The sequence below is a fragment of the Mastigoproctus giganteus genome, chromosome 9, assembly GCF_048544385.1.
Source record: "Mastigoproctus giganteus isolate SK-2022 chromosome 9, ASM4854438v1, whole genome shotgun sequence".
Classification (NCBI taxonomy): domain Eukaryota; kingdom Metazoa; phylum Arthropoda; class Arachnida; order Uropygi; family Thelyphonidae; genus Mastigoproctus; species Mastigoproctus giganteus.
In genome coordinates, this window is record NC_143583.1 from 69854363 (window position 1) to 69875126 (window position 20764).

The 20764-nt window shown below is 35.3% G+C and overlaps 1 protein-coding gene across 1 annotated transcript in view; it reads left to right on the plus strand.

The window, feature by feature from the left end:
* Positions 1 to 20764, plus strand: part of RhoGAP71E (Rho GTPase activating protein at 71E) — a 358970-nt gene that overhangs the window by 130293 nt on the left and 207913 nt on the right. Inside the window, exon 6 of the mRNA XM_090381175.1 lies at positions 5291 to 5492. Within this exon, the coding sequence (XP_090237301.1) occupies positions 5291 to 5492 (202 nt within the window). The remainder of the gene's footprint in view (positions 1 to 5290; positions 5493 to 20764) is intronic.

A 20764-nucleotide genomic window follows, 5' to 3' on the forward strand; every position in this document is an offset into this window, starting at 1 on the left:
ATGGGAAGCATTCAAAGAACTTATCTTGGAAGCTGCTAGACTTTACATACCAACTAAGAAATATTAGCATTAGTAGAGGCATTTGATGCAAAAAAGCAAGCTTATGCAGCATCAGCCAAAAAAAAAAAAAAAATCACTTCCACTTCACTCCTCTGTTCATTACAAATACCTGTCCAGCTGAGCCTTAAACTTATTTAGGCTATCAACTTCCACAACAAGGGATGGAAGTTTGTTCTACCAGCCAGCCACCCGCTGGCTGAAGGCAAATTTCCGCACGTCTATCCTACATCTCTCTTTCCTCAATTTGAATTTATGCCCTCTCAGGTGATTATTCTGAGCAAGAGGAAGAATCCCATCAGCATTGAGCATGCTCAAACCATTCAAGGCTTTATACACCTCTATCAGATCACCTCGCTGGTGCCTATTCTCCAGACACTGTAATTTGCAAAACTTAAGCCTTTCTTTGTAAGAACACTCCTTTGTTCCATTCACTAATCTTGTTGCCTTTCTCTGTACTCGTTCCAGCTTCTCTACATCCTTCTTGAAATGAGGCCTCCAGACCTGTATACAGTGCTCTAGGTGTGGCCTGACCATTACTTTATACAAGGGAATAATCACCTCCTTATCCCTGCTAGAAAAATTCCTATATATCATTGACAATACACCATGAGCTACTCTTGCAGCCCGTCTGCACTGCTCAGAGAACTTCATATCTGCCTGCACAACCACCCCCCAGGTCCCTTTCATTCTCTACCACTGTCAGTGTAGTACCACAGAGTTGATACGTTGCTCTGGGGTTGCTGTTTCCCATATGTAGTACTTTACATTTGTCAATGTTAAACTTCATTTGCCACCTCTCAGCCCATCTGCTCAACCTTTCCAGATCTTGTTGCAGCAGCATAGTGTCAGTAGTGTCCTTGACAACACTGCCAACCTTCGTATTATCTGCAAACTTGGACATTAAGCTTGATATACCATCATCAATATCATTTATAAATACAGAAAACAATAATGGACTCCAATAATAACCTTAGTCCACGATGAGCAGTGTTCATTGATTACCACTCTCTGTCTTCTCCCCCTCAACCACCCCTTTATCCATAGCAGCAATTTGGCTCCAGTGCCACACTGCTCCAATTTGTGCAGCAATCTTCCATGTGCAACAGTATCAAAAGCCTTTCTAAGATCCAGGTATATAATATCAAAGTTATTCCCTGCATCCAGTTTTTTTGTGACTGCATCATAGTATCCAATCAAATTGGTCAGGCAACACTTCCCCTTAACAAATCCATGCTGTGTCCGAGCTATAACTGAAGTCTTGTCTAGATGATCCTGCAGTGCTTCTTTAACTAGTGCCTCCATTCATTTTCATGGAACAGAAGTTAAACTCACAGGTCTATAATTACTTGTGTCAGCCTTTGATCCTCCTTTGTGAATTGGGGTGACATTTGCACATCTCCAGTCTGTGGGTACCTCCCCTGAGTCCAAGGAAGCTCTCATAATTATGGCTCAGGGTTTGCTTTCTTCCTTTGCTGCCTCCTTTAATATAACTGGATAGATCCCATCCACTCCAGGTGCCTTTCTTGTGTTTATCTTCAACAATTTCTCCTACACTTTACTCTCAGTTATTACAAGATTCTCTAGCTTACTGCCAGAGTTGAATACACCTCTGGTATTCCCCTCGCTGAATAACTCCTCATGTGTGAATGTCGATGCAAAATATTCATTTAGTTTGTTAGCTACCTGAGCAGGATCATCAACAGTTGACCCATCGATATCAAGTGGACCAATCTGATTCATCCCCTTCCTTCTAGAGTTTACATAAGTAAAGAACTCTTTGCTCAAGGTTTAGGCCTAAATGGATGTCAGATGAACTAATGAGACACATGGCAGAGAAGAAAAATGCATGGGATACATATAAATTAACACGTGACACAGAAGCCTATGATAGATATAAGCTGGTCTGTAACCAAGTCACAAAGGAGGCAGGCAAAGGCAGATTATAAGAAATCTTTGGCAAAGGATGCAGAGAAAAACAGCAAAGAGTGCTTTACTCATGAAACTCTAGAAGGAAGGGGATGAATCAGATTGGTCGACTTGATATCGATGGTTCAACTGTTGATCCTGCTCAGGTAGCTAACAAACTAAGTGAATATTTTGCATCGACATTCACACATGAGTAGTTATTCAGCGAGGGGAATGCCAGTGGTGTATTCAACTTTGGCAGTAAGCTAGATAATCTTGTAATAACTGAGAGTAAAGTGGACGAGAAATTGTTGAAGATAAACACAAGAAAGGCACCTGGGGTGGATGGGATCTATCCAGTTATATTAGAGGAGGCAGCAAAGGAAGTAAGCAAGGATGCTACTGACGCTATGCTGTTGCAACAGGATCTGGAAAGGTTGAGCAGATGGGCTGAGAGGTGGCAAATGACATTTAACATTGACAAGTGTAAAGTGCTACATATGGGGGAAACAGCAACCCCAGAGCAACGTATCAACTCTGTGGTACTACACTGACAGTGGTAGAGAATGAAAAGGACCTGGGGGTAATTGTGCAGGCAGATATGAAGTTCTCTGAACAATGCAGATGGTCTGCAAGAGTAGCTCATGGTGTCTTGTCAATGATATACAGGAATTTTTCTATTAGGGATAAGGAGGTGATTATTCCCTTGTATAAGGCAATGGTCAGGCCACACCTTACTGTATGCAGGTCTGGAGGCCTCATTTCAAGAAGGATGTAGAGCTGCTGGAACGAGTACAGAGAAGGGCAACAAGATTAGTGAATGGAACAAAGGGTTGCTCTTACGAAGAAAGGCTTAAATTTTGCAAATTACAGTGTCTGGAGACTAGGCACCGGCGAGTGATAGAGGTGTATAAAGCCTTGAATGGTTTGAGCATGCTCAATGCTGATGGGATTCTTCCTCTTGCTCAGAATAATCACCCGAGAGGGCATAAATTCAAATTGAGGAAAGACAGATGTAGGATAGATGTGCGGAAATTTGCCTTTAGCCAGCGGGTAGTTGGTTTGTGGAAAAGACTTCCATACCTTGTTGTGGAAGTTGATAGCCTAAATAAATTTAAGGCTCAGCTGGATAGGTATTTCAAATGAACGGAGGGGTGAAGTGGAAGTTTTTTTTTTTTTTTTGGCTGATGCTGCATAAGCTTGCTTTCTTGCATCATATGCTTCTACTAATGCTGATACTAATTACTATCTACAAACTCATATCAAAAACAACAAAAAGCACAATAGAAAATTTTTCAACAATATTCCTGACATAAATAAACAAATCATTACTATCCCCTGTACACTACGTACCAACAAAGAAATAGCTCAAATAGCTGAAAAACATTTAATTTTTATCACGTATTCAAAAATCATAACAATAAAAAGCATTAGAAACCACCATCTCAACATCTCCCCCTCTCCAAGACCCTTGCCGTTAAAAACCCTATATACTGGCCACAATGTAGAGATTGTCCTAAAGCTTACATAAGGCATTTTCTGAAACATGACTACTGGCCACAGACATACCATAACTATACTACAAAGACTACAAAGAAACTTTTAATAAGACCCGTGGATAACATTATGTGAATTCCCGAACAAAGGAAGTCAAATCAAAGACATACACATCTTTAAGAATAGAGTTCTTATTTAAATTAAAAATGTTTAAACTTTTTTAACCAAAACTGATCCCCCAACGAACCCCCTCCCAAACTAAGTAGTAGATTATGACAATCTCTTCCACCCTAGAAAGAGAAGATCTTAACTGGTAAAGTTTTTCGAACAGTATAATTTAGTTTATTTATTTTTCACATATCTATGAATGTGTATTATCCTCCCCCATTATCCACTAAGGCAATACTGCAGTAATGTTACCATAAGGACAAGTAAACCCTGATATAGACTGTAAAGATAATACCTTAGACTCTTGTCCACCAACCCACCTGGCATCAAGATTAATCAAACCATAGTATATACATTGTGCTGCTACTTTATTAGGTACACCTACCTAGTAGCATGTTGAGCCTCCTTTAGCCTTCAAAACAGCCTGAATTCATCTAGGCGTGGATTGAACAAGATGCTGAAAACGTTGTGCAGGAATGGAGTATCCTGCAGACATGAGTGTGTCACGCAGTTCCTTGAGATTCAACAGAGGTGTAGGCCTGCAGTAAACAGCCCTTTCCTGCTCATCCCAAAGATGTTCAATAGGATTGAGATCCAGGGGACTGAGCAGGCCACTGCAGCAAAGAAAAGTCATGTTCCTAGAACCATTCCATAGTGATTTGGGCTTTGTGCACTGGTGCATTATCCTGCTGGAAATAACCATCTTACTGAGGATAAACTGTGAACATGAACAGATGCACTTGGTCAGAAACGATGTTAAGGTGATTTTTTTTTTTTTTCCACAGGAGTGCTGTAGAGAGGATGTTTTCTGTTCGTTGTACCATTCTCAATGCACCCTTGAAACTGTGTTGCATGAAAAGTTCAGGAGAACTGCCGTTTCAGAGATTCTTTGTCTAGCACGTCTTGCGCCTACTACCATGCCACATTTGAAATCTGTTAGAACACTCCTTTTCCCCATTCTTGCTACGGTTTGTGCGCTTAACTGATACTAGAAAGGTTGTACTGCTGCATTTATATCCATAACTGGTCATGTGACTTGCAACATTGTGGGACAAAGCATTTGTGTTGGTGTTGCTGTGCCCACCTAATAAAGTGGCAGCACAGTGTGTGTGTGTGTGTGTGTGTGTTTCACCCATAAAGAAATCAAGTTCTTGTGACTGAAGTGATCTTTTGTTGATGGTGATATTGAAAAGAGCTGGTAAGTGCTTATGTATTATATTTATTGTTATACTTATTGTATTATACTTACATAAAACTAACTTTAAAACAAAATTCTTTGAATTAGATCTAACTCTGAGTTAGTAAACATTTTAATTCTACAAAAAAAAATTAATTCTACTAAAAATTAAGAATTCCATAATAATAACCCTTAGTTTACTGTGTTTGCAGTAAACACAGTAACACAGTAAACTAAGGTAAATGAAGTTGTAAGAAAATATCACAATGTTTGACTCCATAATGTACATATTTCCAATTAAGAAATAAACACAATTTTCCCAACATAGGTTTGAGTGCTTTATTATCTGCAAACAACACAGTTTTCCTACATATCATGCTGCTCAAGGAAAAGCTCTTACTTAATACTTATTGAACTACTTCAGTGTTTTGCAATTCAAATTCATTTCACTTGTAATTTTCTCCTATTTTAACTTGTTTTTAGGTTAATTACTTCTCTTCCTGTTGTTGCTCAACACCTTCTGGTGCTTTTATTTGGAACATTCCGTGCAATTTCAAATTCTGCAGAGCGCTGTGAAACAGGCATGTCATCTGAAGCCCTTGGAGTCAGTGTAGCTCCAAGTTTCTTTCAATCCTGCGTGAGTGATGGTAAAATAGCACGAATGGAGGATGTGGTACGGTTCAAGGTATATATCTGAATTTTACCTTATCAGATATACAGTTGCCCATCTAGTATAGTGTTATGTTGTTGATTTAAAAGAATAAATGTTAAGTTTACTTTTGATTAATTTTTAGTAATAATTGAAATCACTTCTTAAATGCACTTGATACTTTAGTTAGTTTAGTATATATTGGTATTTAATCCTTAATGTGATTGAACCATGTTTTCGTTGGAAACTTGCTGTTTTCTTTTTTCTTTTAATCTCTCTCTAGTTTGACTTAGTCTGCATAGTAAAGAGTAGTAGTAATAATAATAGGTTTTTTTTTAATAAAGTATTTTCTGATTGGGATATGAAGTATAATTAACTAACATTACTTTAATTTCTACAACTATTTTCCCCTTGTCTAGTAGCAACAAGAAGTATGGCCTGATGCAGAATCTAAGCAGATTTCACCATTTGTGGTCAAGCCGGTCATTGTTACTCAGTATTAAGGGAATAAAAAAAATTAATTTAAAAAAAGAAAAAGAAAAAATCAAACAAATTACAGTTAGTGGCAACTTGAATTCAATCATATATCTGATAAAAAAAACATTAGGAGCAAGCTTATACAACATCAGCAAAAAAAAAAAAAAAATTGATAAGACTGTTTTGCAGTCTCTTCAATTCTCGAAGTTTGTCTGCTATACTTTTAGCATTGATGTGCACAATATACATACACCTATTTCTGCTCCTAGTAACCTTAAATGCAGTCCCGTATATGTGCTTGTCTCGTGAGGACCCCCAGCAGGCCTTATAATCCCTAACACCTTGCTCTTCAGGCTGCCACATGCCCCAGTAGAAGCCATGCATGAATCACTTTCACCTCTACCTGAAGCTGCTGTTAATCTGTTATCCTGTGTATCTCTCTGAGCTGGCAGTTTTCTCGACCCATCTAAAACTGCATCAGTAGTGATAACTATCCTTGCACCCCTTCTATTCAAATGTCTCATCCTTGTAAAAATGTTCTCTCCTGTTAATAGGAGGTAATTGACTTATTAAGAAATTAATTTTAATTGTTTATTTTACATCTACTTCGTGTAAAATATAACATTGAATGCTATTAGCTTTCTGTTTTGTTGGTACATTAAGCTTTATTAATAGAAGTTCTTTTAGTCTTTAACTTATTTCAGACTCCTTTCATAGAACTTTGGAGCCACTGGTTATATGTGAGATCATACAAATTGCAATTTATGCACATGCACACATAAAGCTGAAGAAGAATTAGTTTATAGGATTCACAGTCTGCTAATAATTTTTTTGACGTTAAAAGCATTTTTACCGGCGTTATTTGGAAAAAAAAAGCATTAAGTTACCTAGAAATCATCACGAAACCCGATGTGCATACATTGTACTTGTTGCTGCAGTGATGCAACAAGTACAATGCATGCGCCCAAGAAAACTCAATTGTACGCAACAAGTACAATTGAGCAGTGACGCCCTACGTTATACTGTTATATCAGCATAATGATTAATACGCAAGTGACTGTGCCAAAAGCTACGGCCCAGCATTTGAATATCTTGAAAGAAAGGGAAGTTGGACAGAAATGTGAATCCAGATGAAATTTAACAAGAGTGTTTCGTTATGCTTGGCAGTTCTCAAACTGTACCCAAAAAAACTCGAACTGAAACAATGAAGGAATATCATGAATGGAAGAAAAGGAAATTAGAAATTCAGACTATTCCGAATAATAATGAAATTCAACCACAGAGTTCTACTATGCTTGATACTTATCAGGAATCTAAAACTCCAGTGGAATGAATAAACGAATATCATGCACAAAAAAAGTAATTAGAAATGGCTAATAATTAGCCATTCTAATTATTTCAATATTAGCCATTGAAATAATTATGCAATTAAAATAATTACATTTTAATTACAGATTAGAAGTATACATCATGCGAATACTCATTGTAGAATTTTTTGCGTTTTTTATAAATATTTTAGTAGAAAATACATCGGAGTAATTAACCCATTTGGGCTATCCTGAGTTATCTCGTGTATTCCAAAAAGTTTGCAAATTATACAGATTTTTTTAATAAATTAGCGCTTGAGCTAAAAGAAAGGAACAGAAAAACGTTCAAGAGGGTGCCGAAATATTTTTCGATATAGTTTTCTAATTGGTTAATGCTTATCAGTATTCAGCATTCAGGATAGCAAATTTTATTTGCTTACTGGCGACACATAGGAACGTGCACTACTGTTCTGACATTGCTGTACAATAAGTAAATATAAGTAAAATGAAAGCCAGCAGTCTGCTGCCAGATGTAAGAAAATCCCGAGAAATCTCGGGATTTATCTGGCTAATGCAAATTTAGCAAGATAAATGCCTGAGAAAATAAACTTTAATCCTAAGGTTGGAGGTATTATTGTTTGCTTTGGGTATTATTGTATCCTGAGATATTTCGTGTAGTTCCAAATAACTTTTAAAACTAAAAACAAGATATCTCTGAATAATCCATGAAGGGGTTAAATTAGTTTCCATCTTATGGTTTTCCAACTGTGTTTTTTTTTTTTTTTTTTTTTTATTGGATATCCAGTTTTTTTTTTCTGACTGCTTGCTGAGGAGGTGATATGGTAGTTGGCTCTGTCTTTTGACTTCTACACTGATACTGGTATTCAGTTCTTTCTCCGACTCTTTTCCTCTTGTATATTAATGACCTTCTTTTATTAACTGGAAATCCTATCCCTATCTATAGTTTTTGCTGATGATAGCACATTGCATTCCACGTTCCAGTTTGAGAAACCTATCCCTGCACAAACAGTTTCAACTGCTCGAATATCAACTTGCAATTTCTTAAATGCTGATCTCCAGGAAACTCTTCAATACGGCAAAAATAACTTAATTAATTTCAATCCTTCTAAAACTCAGTCCTGTCTTATATCTCACAAAAAGGATTATTCTACTTCTATGCTTATCTTCATACTCAGATTTCTAGACAAGATCACATATCACTGCGAGGGATTACCCTGACTTCTAATCTCTCTTAGTATAAGCACATCACAAATATTGCTTCCTATGCAACCAAATAACTGCTCAACTTCAAGCCTGCAGAACTAACTTTTCTTCTTCAGATTCCTTAATTTCTGTTTTTCAGAAATTCAAGTCTGATATCAACAAGTATATTTTTTCATCTTCTCAACCTTCAAACCATGCATGGTATTAAGTACTATAGATTCTAAAACCTTTCATGTTTGCTGAAGGTCTGCTGCTGCTAGATTGGGAAAGTAGGGTGGATGGTTGATCTGTGCAATGCTGTTCCAGGAAAAATATCTTCACAGCAAGTGCAGAATGGGCAGGGACATCATCGTGCAACAAGAACCAGCTGCCTTTCTTTTGAAATTGTAGCCTCACCATGTTAATATGCTTCAGTAGTGTTTGAAGCATCTGTACATAGAATGCGGCCGACCGGGCTAGCCAAGTAGGTAAAGTGCCTACCTGGCAACCCAAAGGTCGCGGGTTCGAATCCTGCCTCGGCTTGGATCACAGTAAAATGAAAAAACCTTGGGAGGTGCATTATGGCCACAGAAGCTGATGCGCCAACAACTAAGGAAAAAAAAAAAAAAACATAGAATGCGGCATTGACTTCAGGTACAAATTCCTTGTGATTCAAAAATCATTATCAGCATTGCCTTGATCTTGGACTTCTGTAAATGAAACTGTTTTGAGCCTTGGTGATGATTTGGAAGCTTAATACATGCTCTGATGCTTTCTCTGTGTTGTACTGAAATATGCATATCTCATCTCCAGTTGAGGAAGTTAGGATTGTCTTCACAATTCTGGATGAAGCTTTTGCATTACAACACTGTTTCTTCTGCTCATCCATGAGGTTGTTGCAGCACAAATTTTGCACATACCTTCCTTTTCCTTACATTTTCATGCAGAATCTGTCTCCTTATTCATATGCAACTCGTCAGCCATCATTCTGGGGGTCAAATGACAATCTCTTGCCACAATTTCCCAAACTTTTGCAACTCTGTCCTCATTTGGAGAGGTTGATTGATGCTCGCTTCCTTCTTTGAAACATTTATACATTCAAATACATTGGTATGACTCAATGTTTCATCATAAACAGCCTTTAACATTTCATACTTTTGTTGCAGATTTTCCCAGTTTAAAGCAACATTTGATATTCATTTGTTGCTCCATTTCAAAATTGTGACACTGAACGTTAACACTACTAACAAAACTGGTTGTTACTTGCAACCTATGCATACTGGGCAATCTCTGTACTACCATCTGTTTGACAAAGTTTGAACTCCAATGTACCACTTCCATTTATTTTCAAATTAGTTGAACATAACTGCAGCAGCAGCACCAGTCTGGGAACTTTATTGCCATACCTTATATACGTTTGAATTATATAAAATGATTTCTTCTTTTTTTTTTTTTTTCCTTTTTGTTTTCAGAATTAATGAAAGCTTTTTTTTTTTTTTTGTTGTCACATAATAGGTGCATAAAACACTTAAGTTTAAATTCTTCATTAAGAAATTAAATTATATTTAATAAGCATTGCAGTCCATTAGTAAAAGGTGTAGCATTAGTGTACAACAGCAAGATTTAAAACTTTTTTTGGAAATAAAATTAGAGGTCGGTATACAGGATGATAACTATGTTAATTACAATTGAAGATGTCACCACTGAAGTGGACATGCTGTGTCTGATGTACTTGAAAATTGGTTGAACTCTGCTGTGGTACACTGTAATGATATTATAATTCTGTAAAATGGCCATAAATGAATATAATATTTGTATAGTATGTGTCTTGTACTGTTTAGTTGTTTCTGGCCACTTTGCTACCAGGAAAGGAGGCTGCTTCTCAATATCCATCCACACCGTGAGGAGGTGGACCACAACTGTACTCATGCTGTCCTTAGTGGAATGAACCTGCATCAGTAGGTAGTAGTAAAAGTACTATGGGTGCCAGTAATCCCCTTTCCATTGGAGCTCAATCAGTGGTACCTGCAAAAAATCCAACCTCTTCACAGGAGTGATGATGCCAGAGAAACAAATCCCACTCCAAAATGAGGTCTGAAAGAAGGGGGACAGGATTTATCCTGTACCAGACCCTGTGGTGCAGGACAAACCCTTAGTATTTAACCAGAGATAGTTTGTCTGACTCATTTTTCCTTTGCAGATTATCATTTCAGTCTTTGTTTCAGAACTATAAGTTTATGTTGTAGGTCCAACCAGAAAGCCTTGATAAAATAGTATTAGCATGAACTTCAACCTTCTGTCTAATACTTTGGAGACAAAGGCCTGGAAGTCAGTGAATATTTCTTGGTTAGCTATTAGCACATGAACATTACTGGGAGAGATGGTTGAAAACAATCAATAATGAGCTATATATAGTGGCCATGAAAAGAGAATATGCTTGCAACATTCTGGCAATCTGCACAAGTAGGCATCAGAGATGGAGAGCTTGAAAGTATAGAGCTTTGCATTAAGATCCATTCCATCCTGTTAACAGACATGAAGAAAACAATCCTGGAGAAAACCATTTAAAACACTTTTAGAATTTTAAAAATATCATGGAAATAAGAGCTTAGTTACTGATCCTTTGGATTTTGCTGCCCTGTCATAAGTTCAACTCTGACTCCGAACTTTTCTTTCTTGGGATCAAGTCAGCTGTAATATGGTAACTGGGGATTGCCCTTCCAGATGTGGTAACTGAAGCCACTGTACAAAATGTGAAGATCAAATAGTAAGGGCACCTCCGTAGCCAGGTGGGAAGGAGCAGCAGTGCATAGCACACGCTTCTTGATTAGACCGGGGTTCGAGCCAGTCACCACCAAATACAGAGGATGCGGAAAGGTCAGGGAACGACCACCGCATATTCCCGGAGCAATATGGCCTTAATTGCTAATGTTCCTAAAAACCAAATAACAACAACAACAACAACATCAAATAGTAAGATTCCTGCAATAGTCTATAATGCAGGAGTTGATCCTGTATGGCAGGAACAAATCATGACCAATATGAAGGACCTTTGTATGTTATTAAATTGAGACTAGATAGTAATGAGGTTGGTATGGCAAAGCCAAATGCAAGAAGCATATGTGACAGTAAGTTGGTATTAATACTGTATTATAAAACATCCAAAGCATTGCATCTGAGTCCCCAGTCCTGTCTGCTGACTTCAATACTGGAGTTTTTGATTTTACGGAGGGATTCTGAATATATGATTGAAAATTAATCCAAAAGAATGGCAAGATTCTTATGTGTAATAAAGTGGATGGTTTTACCATTGGTACTTAACCGGAGATAGTCTTATGTGACTCAGTTTTCTTTTGAGAACCATTATTTTGATCCTTGTTGCAGAACTGTAAGTTTATGTTGATGGTAAAATTAAAAGTGTGGGTAAAATAGTATTATTGTGAATTTCAAGCTCTGCATAATGAGTTGGATGTTAAAGAACAACTATTCATCAATGATTGACTAGATTCCAAGCCAGGGTCCAATAATAGAGCCTTGAAGACAACCACAATTGGCAGGCCTGCAAACTGATATTTTTTTCCTTTAAAAGGATTGAATTATTCAAAAAGTAACTTTTGATGAGGATACATAATAGGAGCTAGAAAATTTGGGCAGATGGGCTGAGAAGTGGCAACTGAAATTTAACATTGACAAATGCAAAGTATGTACTGCATAGGGGTAGATGTAACCCCAGAGAAACGTACAAACTGTGTGGTACTACACTTAGGGGGGTGGTAGAAAATGAGAAAGATCTGGGAGTAATTGTGCAGTCAGATATGAAGTTTTCTGAACAATGCTGACAGGCTGCCTGAGCAGGTCATGGGGTATTGTCAATGATATATGGGAATTTTGCTAGTAGGAAAAAGGAGGTGATTATCCCTTCGTCAGGCAATCGTCAGGCCATGCCTTGAGTACTGCATATAGGTCTGGAGGCCTCATTTTAGGAAGGATGTAGAGTTGCTTGAGAATGTAAAGAGAAGGGCAACAAGATTGGTGAGGGGAATAAAGGGGTCCTCTTACTAAGAAAGGCTTAAGTTCTGCAAATTGCAGCAGCTGGATACTAGGCACCTGAGAGGTGATCTGATTGAGGTGTATAAGGCCTTGAATGGGTTGAGCATGCTGAATTCTGATGGGATTCTTCCACTTGCTCAGATTGCAAACCTGAGGGGGCATAAATTCAAATTGAGGAAAGATAGTTGTAGAATAGATGTGTGGAAATTTGCCTTTAGCCAGCAGGTGGTTAATTGCTGGAACAAACTTCCATCTGTCGTTGTGGAAGTTGATAGCTTAAATAAATTCAAGGAGGAACTGGACAAACGTTTAGAGGGAATGGATGTGTGAATTTTTTTTGGCTGATGCTACATAAGCTCATACGCTTGCTTTCTTGCATCACATGCCTCCATTAGTACTACTACACATGTGATTGAAGCATTTTGCAAGTCTTTCACACACTGTAGAATGCTTACTCACCAATGCATATCAAACACTTCATGAAAATATATAAAAAGGATCATTGAATACTTAGATGCAGATCTGCTGACTTAAGCTTGAATAAAGTGCCATCATGCTCCTTGCCAGGTTCAAAGCTGAATTGGATTGAAGAACAGAAGAATGATTGAACTGCCACTGTTGGCAGGTTGATGAGTATCAGAAACAGCAAGGGATGCTGGACTACCTAGGTCAATAGCCATTTATGACCACTGTTTGTCTTCTGTCATTTAATCCCTTAGCTGTGTACATAAATATGCATTTTTCATGGGCAAGCTCATTACAATATGTATAGATTGTCTTGAAACTACTGAAGTATGTGGTGCCATCACTTATTTTTTTCTTTGAAAAAAATCGTGTAGACAGAGTTACTAATAAATGGAAATATAAAAATAGCTTTAAAATTAGTAGGAGTGCATCCTGTTTGTAATAGTGATGGAGATTTCAAGACATTTAAAGCAGTAAAATATTGTCTGGCTACAGTTAACTCTTTATTTTTTGTAATGTCATCCTTTATTTTAGTAGTATAATGGATTCATCTCTATATATGAGGTGCATTCAAAAAGTTTTGTCAAGTATATTGTTCCACACATGAAATTTGCACAGCATGTTAAGACTTCTGTATAGTCACCACCCACAGTCATGCATTTTTCTCATCTGTTTCAACTTGAAAATCTGCTCCTTATGTAGAAGTCTGTATTTTGCTCATCAAACCACTGTCACTGCCAAAATGCATTCCACAAAGTTGTTTCAATTTTCTAAAAAAAGTCAGATGAGGCCTATCATGTGAATAAAGTGATGTAGAAAAGACTTGAACCCCAGTTTGGTCATTGTTGCTCCTGTTAGTTCACATCTGTGAGGTGAGGCATTGTCATCCAGCAACAGTAATCCTCAGGACAGTATTCCTCATCATTGCCACTTGATGTTTTCTCTTAATTTGGTTAACAGATCCATGTAGTACCTCCATCACAGATTTACCCTTTTCAAGGAATTCAATGAGCAGTACTCCTGAACAATCCCAGAAGACTATCAACAGAGCTTTCCTAGCTGAGGTTTGCACTTTGAGTTTTTTTGGAGTGTTTGGCCCAGCATATTTCCACTGCATGGTGTTAACTTCAGATTCTGGATTAAGGTGGTGAACCCAACATTTATCAACAGTAACAATTCAGGCAAAAAACTCTTCATTCATGGTAGCATGCTCCAAAAGCCACCTAACAATGTTCACTCTTGCCTCTTTGTGACTGTTACTCAACGTTCTTGGAACCCACTGGCAAGACACCTTTGTCATGCATAGCTGCTCATGTAGAATGGCATGTACTGACAGAGGACTAATCTTTATTGGCTGTCTGTTCAGTGTTCATTTTATAGTCTTACATAACTAATTTATGCACCTTGTTGATTATTTCCTCATTTTGGACTGTTGCTGTCCACCAAGTCTTTGGGTCATCTTCAATGCTCTCTTGGCAATGCTTGAATTCATTAAACCACCTCTGGATGGGGTAGATTCACCATATACATTGTTCAAATGTTGAATGATTTCAGTTAATTCCATGTTCCCTTTTGTTCGGAATTTAACTGCTATATAGTGTGTGTGTGTGTGTGTGTGTGTGTGTGTGGTCCAGTACCAAGAATTAATATATGTATTGATTGTTGTAAAATTATATTATGTTTTGTTTTCTGTATTTACTACTTATGTAAAAAATAGACTAGACTTAATTGCCCATCATACTAACACTAATATCTGTTCTAAAAGATATTACTTGGCTAAATGCCTAAGAGTATGAAGGAGTTTGTTTATGCATGGGTAATGCGCACATATAGTTTCTATTACCAAGGTAGTTTTAATGCATTGTTTTAATTATATCTCATTGTGAATATCTTCACAACAAGTTTCCATGTTATTGCACTACCTCGAATAAGTAATGCTTCACCTATGGAGAAGACTAATTCTTGACGGATACCACCACCACCCAGACAACACCGTTTCAAAGCTTATTGGCTTCTCATCGCTGAGTGGGCAGGTACCCTGTTGTTGCAATAGTAACAACCCAGTTATGAAGTATAACTCCACAATATGAGAGATGCCTGTGGTGTGTGCATGGTTTTGGCTAAATGCTTAAGAGTATGAAGGAGTTTATGCATGGGTAATACATATTATACTAATGCCTATTTATATAGTTTTACAACTTATGTAAGAGTTTGATTCCCCAACCTTTATAAGCCAAGGGCTTATGTATAATAAAAACACTATGATGAAATAGTTTTAAAATTCACTAGTTTTACATATGAAACTGTGACACTAATTATAAACTATCGGTTCTGGTACTGATTACCATACTTTTGAACTACTGCTCTAATTTAGCAGTTCAAAATATTACTAAACTACATTATAAAGTAATCTATAAAATAAGGTGGTGCAGTACTATATATAATTCCACAAAAAGCCAAAAGTATTGCTCACCTATTATGTTAGGTCTGTAACTATGTAGAAATTTTATTCTTACTTGAAATTTTATTCCACCAGTACTGACAAAAATGATGCAGTGTATTGACAGTAAAGCCAGTGCAGTTCACAATTTTTTTCCATTTTGTTTCTATTAGTCTAATATATCAAAACCACTTGATAAAAAAATACAATATAGAATAAACAAATATAAATAAGCTTCTCAAAAGAGAAATTCAGCAAGTTAGTAAATATTTACAGAAGTAAGAGGTGGAATGGAAAATGACACCTTTTTCTTAATGTTATATAAAGGAAGAAAGAATATGACACAGTTAAAGTGACTTGGCATTTGTTTAAATCATTGACATAAAGTATACATTGGGTTAACTTTTTGGATAAAATTACAATTTTTTTTTAATTGATAAAAGTCATTAAAAGACTGATTTTATTTTATTATCGCTAACATAGTGGCATTTTGATTTCCCTCTCTGCTAATTCTTGGTTATGTTTGTTTTGAAATCTTCTTGGTTATGTTTGTATGAGTAACTGTTGATTGCTAATTCATTGTTTCTCATTTTTTCAAAAAAAAAAAAAAATCATATTTTTTAATTCCTACCTCATATTCAAAACTTATTGCAATTAAGCAGGCCACTGTTGCTTACTCTGTGTAAATCAACTTTTCCATAGAATACTGTTTTACCACATCTGGTATGGTGCCTGCAAAACTTCTCTAAAGCTGGCCTCCTAAAAAAAAAAAAAAGTGAGGTCGGTGTGACTATTCAAAAGAGCAGTCAGTTTAATTATGATTCTGTCTTGCAAACTTGCTTCATTCCTATCTGATAAACATCTTTATCATATTAATTTTCTGCTGCCGCACGTCCCAAAGATTTATACAGGTACTATTCTGAATAAATAACTGTAAGTCCACATTTTTCTTTCAAGTTCAAAGGTCAGCCCAAATACATGTATCAGTTATTCAACATCCATTTGCAGTTCAAATCCAGATTTGTTAAACTAAATTTTTCCACCTTCACATTTATGCCCTATATTCTTGGTACTGCATTTCTTAAATTAGAAACTACAGAAACTATAAGTGCAATGCCAAAAAGTTTATTCTGGCTCTTCAACATTTAATCCTTTGTTCTAGTAATCATATGTTCAGAGTTACTGTTAAAACATGCATACGTGAAAATAAAATAAATTATTGTTTGTACTCTGGATGGCAAGGTCAGAAGAGTTTAACTTCATTATAACTATTTTATTGCAGCCAATTTGCTAGTACAACAGACAACGATGAGCTGTGCATTTTTGTGGCAGGGTATAAGTTCCATCTCTCATTATGTGAATTTGCTTCCCCATGGGTTTAGCATAGCATGTTAACACTATTTGTCTTTTTTTAAATAAGTTTCGGTTTATGATTATTTATTATAAAGATATAATGCAAGTAATTCAGTGTGAAAGTGCAAGGAGAGTGGAGCTAAATTGGGCAAGGAACTCTTCAAAAATTACTTGCAAAACATTGACAGATTGTTTGTTTGTTTTTCTAATTTAGTTTTATATTTTACAGATTTTGACTATAAAATGAGTCTTAGCATTTTCTTATTGTTTATATTTTGTTTGATTTAATAATGAATGCTAATGCTTAAAAGCATTAACAATAGATTTTATTAGAGGATAGTCATAGTTCTATAAGGATTGCAATACTATTCAATGAATTATGATCGTAGACAGGTGTTGTGATATAACTTACTTTATAGCAAAAATGGAAATATACCATACAGAAAATTATTACAGCGCGAGTTAAAACTTGAATTTTAGAGAGAGAGAAAGACTGTGTTAAATGTTTTCTCTTCAGTAGTACCTGTAAACATAAATAAGTTTATTATAGTGTTATTAAAATCCTGTATGCTAGTATAGGAAATGTTTTTCTGTTTTGATTCACAACATAAGTTTTCAAATTGTCTCCCATACCCAAAGAGAAGCCTCTGATCAAATGATGGTGAAAACATTCCCTCCTTTGCATTTTGCCATTTGACCCCCCCCCCATCTTCATCAACGTTATATCTCCTATTGTTTGCATTACCGGGAGTTAAAATCAAATCATGTTGGATGAAAATGAAACAAAACTATTTGCAATATGATCCATACTAGTTGATTGATAATATTAAATATGCTTATATAACAAAATACAAAGAGTTATATTCTGTTATATAGGTATGGTTTATTCTTCAGAAATAATTGTATAATGAACAATGTTTGTATGATAATTTAATTCAGAATATAAACAAAGGTGGTCATGTTGTCCCCCCCACCCCACCCAGAAGTAGTGTATAGTCTTTGTTTTAACATTTGATGATAAAATACATTGTAGCATATCTGATAGATTATAATTTATTTCACTGGATTTTATTCTGCCTTATTATTGTGATTGACTTTTTTCTTGAACTTGTTATCCTATATAGGTAATCTGTAATTACCGGTTATTTTTAAATCTCTTTAGAAAAGATATGACAATCTATTACCAAAAAAAAAAAAATAATGCATATAACTTTTATTGGAATTAAAATTGTGATAAAATTAGATTATATTTATTTTCATATATTATAATTAAATATAAAATCAGAATAAGTTTGAGTTTTGAGGTTTAGCTGCATCAAAGTTGTCTTAATATGTAGTTTATATAATATTAATATATAATGTTGATGTAGTTAATGTGTTATAATAGACAGCTGAATTCTATATACTCATTCCATTGAAGTAATAACAGATTGATCCCTGTTCTCTTTCTGTGTTGGCTAACCTCTCCTTTCCACTTCAAGGCTCAAATAGCAGTAAGTCCGCTGAGCTGTGCCCAGCCTCATTCCCATTTACTTCTTGTGTCACTATTCCTTACTTATTAATTTTACAGTGCTTGCCTTAATGCCTGCTGTGAGTTCTACTGCAATCCAAGTAATGTAATAATATGTAGTAGATTTAAGACTGAGTCATTATAATTTATAGAATAGTAGTTTCGGAAGAGTATATTTGGATTGTATTTTTCATAAAACCTTCTTTGTACCAATTCAGAAATTGTTAAAATTGTAATATCTAGAATGACATTGAAGAATAGAACAGTAAAGTTATTTCACTTATTTCCATTATCATCTTAAATTTTTCGGCTATTTCACATTTTTTTTTTAAAACAAACTCCCATCTGGTTACAAAATCAGAACATTCCAAATAGAAATATTGATTAGCTCTCCCATGGTTTAAGGATAAACATTAATTTTCAAACTAAATATACAAAGATGTAAGTAAACAGATAATAAATAAATAAATAATATATGTAGTTTTCCAAGGTCAAGATGGTCATTTTGAGCTAAGCAGAATTAAAAACAGTAATTATGCTGGTAACAGCTTCAAGATAAATATGTTAACAATTGTGTCAAACTGTGATAAGTAAAATCACCATAAGTGATTCACACACACACTGTAATCATTACTAAGAAAATACAAACTTAGAAAATATGTTTTCATTATCATATTGATAACCTGAAAACAAATTTTCAGGTTATCAATATGATAATAACACAAATGCTAACTTACATAAATAGTGCAATTTTTTTTATTTTATGTTTTTTTTTTATTCCCTCCATGTACATGTATAAAGGATAAGATTTTGCTGAGCAACCTTAAAATCACATTCCAGGGAGGAAAAATATTTGCAGGGTCCTTGCATAAATATCCTGATGTCTAATTTTTAAAAAATTTTGTTGAGCAGTAAATATGTTTACAACATAGTAATTAGATAATTATCTTATTTTCAAATATGTGAATATTGTGCCTGCAGAAACTTGAGATGCTACAAGCTATTAGACAACTTTAATCACAATACACATGCAATTAATGAATATATCACTTAAAGGCATTTCATTGGGTGATGTGAATTCTGATAACAGCAGAATAAATTTTTAGAACGAACTTTCATCAGGTGTTTTGTAAATAAGCAGTTTGAATAAATTTAAGGCAATATTAAATAGATGTTAAAGGGGTGATGTGCAGACGAGATAGGATTTTTATTATATTTTGTTGATGCTATATAAACTTACATCACCTGCCATTACTACTACTAAAACATTCAAAAGACAGTTAAATAACGACATTCATTTTTATTCATTATTCAGTTATTAGAGGAAACTTGAATTATGATGGAAAAGGCACAAGATAGGATATATCACCATACATCCTTAATTTGGTGAAAGTGATACATAAATAAGTGTTACAGTATAGTATTACATAAAAAAAAAAAGTAATGACAAGTTGGGTTTTTTGCAAATTTTTCTACAATTTTTTTTTATTATGATTTGAATTTTATACTAATTTCTTTATACTGTTGGGCAACCAAGTCATAAATTCTTACAAATTTCAAAATTTCATGAAGAAACTCACCTCTACAAGCCAGTTCCTAGCAAAAAAAACTCACTATTCAAGGTCTATATACGTAAACTTATTTGAAAGATATTTAATAGTACTTTATTTTTATATAAAAGGGAGTAAGCCTACTTCTTTCAGAGAGAGAGAGAGAGAGAGAGAGAGAGAGAGAGAGAGAGAGAGAGAGAGAATATAATGCATTTTACAAGGGGTGCTCAGTCAGTTACCTACCTTGCCTCTAAATATGCTTGATGTATAAAAACTAGTTTTATCACATTCTCATAAATGTTGATCTTATTTGCACAGGCCCAATGATAAGGAAAAAGACTGAAGAACAGAAGAGAATTAAAGTAGCCAACCCAAAGGAAAACACAGATGTCACAAAATTAGAGCATTGGACCATCAGATTTCTGACAAAAGGAGGAAATAGACCAAAAATTATTCATGAATACATGAAAGATGTATTCAGTGATGGTGCCATTTCTGGTTACTGGATTAAATTTTGGTCTACCAGTTTAAATGGACTTGAATTCATAGATGAACCCTGCTTGGGATGACAACTCCAGAAATGTACCTAAAGATTGAAGACCTACTTGTGCTAGACAGATATATTAACTTTGCAGTCTAACTCTGACAGAAAATGGCTAGTTCAAATGTGATGTTGAAAAATTTATTTTCAGGTTTACATGAGCTAATGTATAAAACAGCATTGCAAAACAGTTTAAAAGCTCTAATGCAATATTTCTTCCTGGAAGAAAATATTAATGAAACTTTCCATCAGATATTAACTATATTTTTTACTTTATAGCCCATACTTGATTTCCTTGTTTGTCCTTTTGTGGGTGGGCAAAGATGCAACATCCAAAATATGTGCAAAAATCTCTTCCTGCTAAATACATCCTTGAATTTAATTCTGTCTGTCCATTCTTCAGACCAGTATT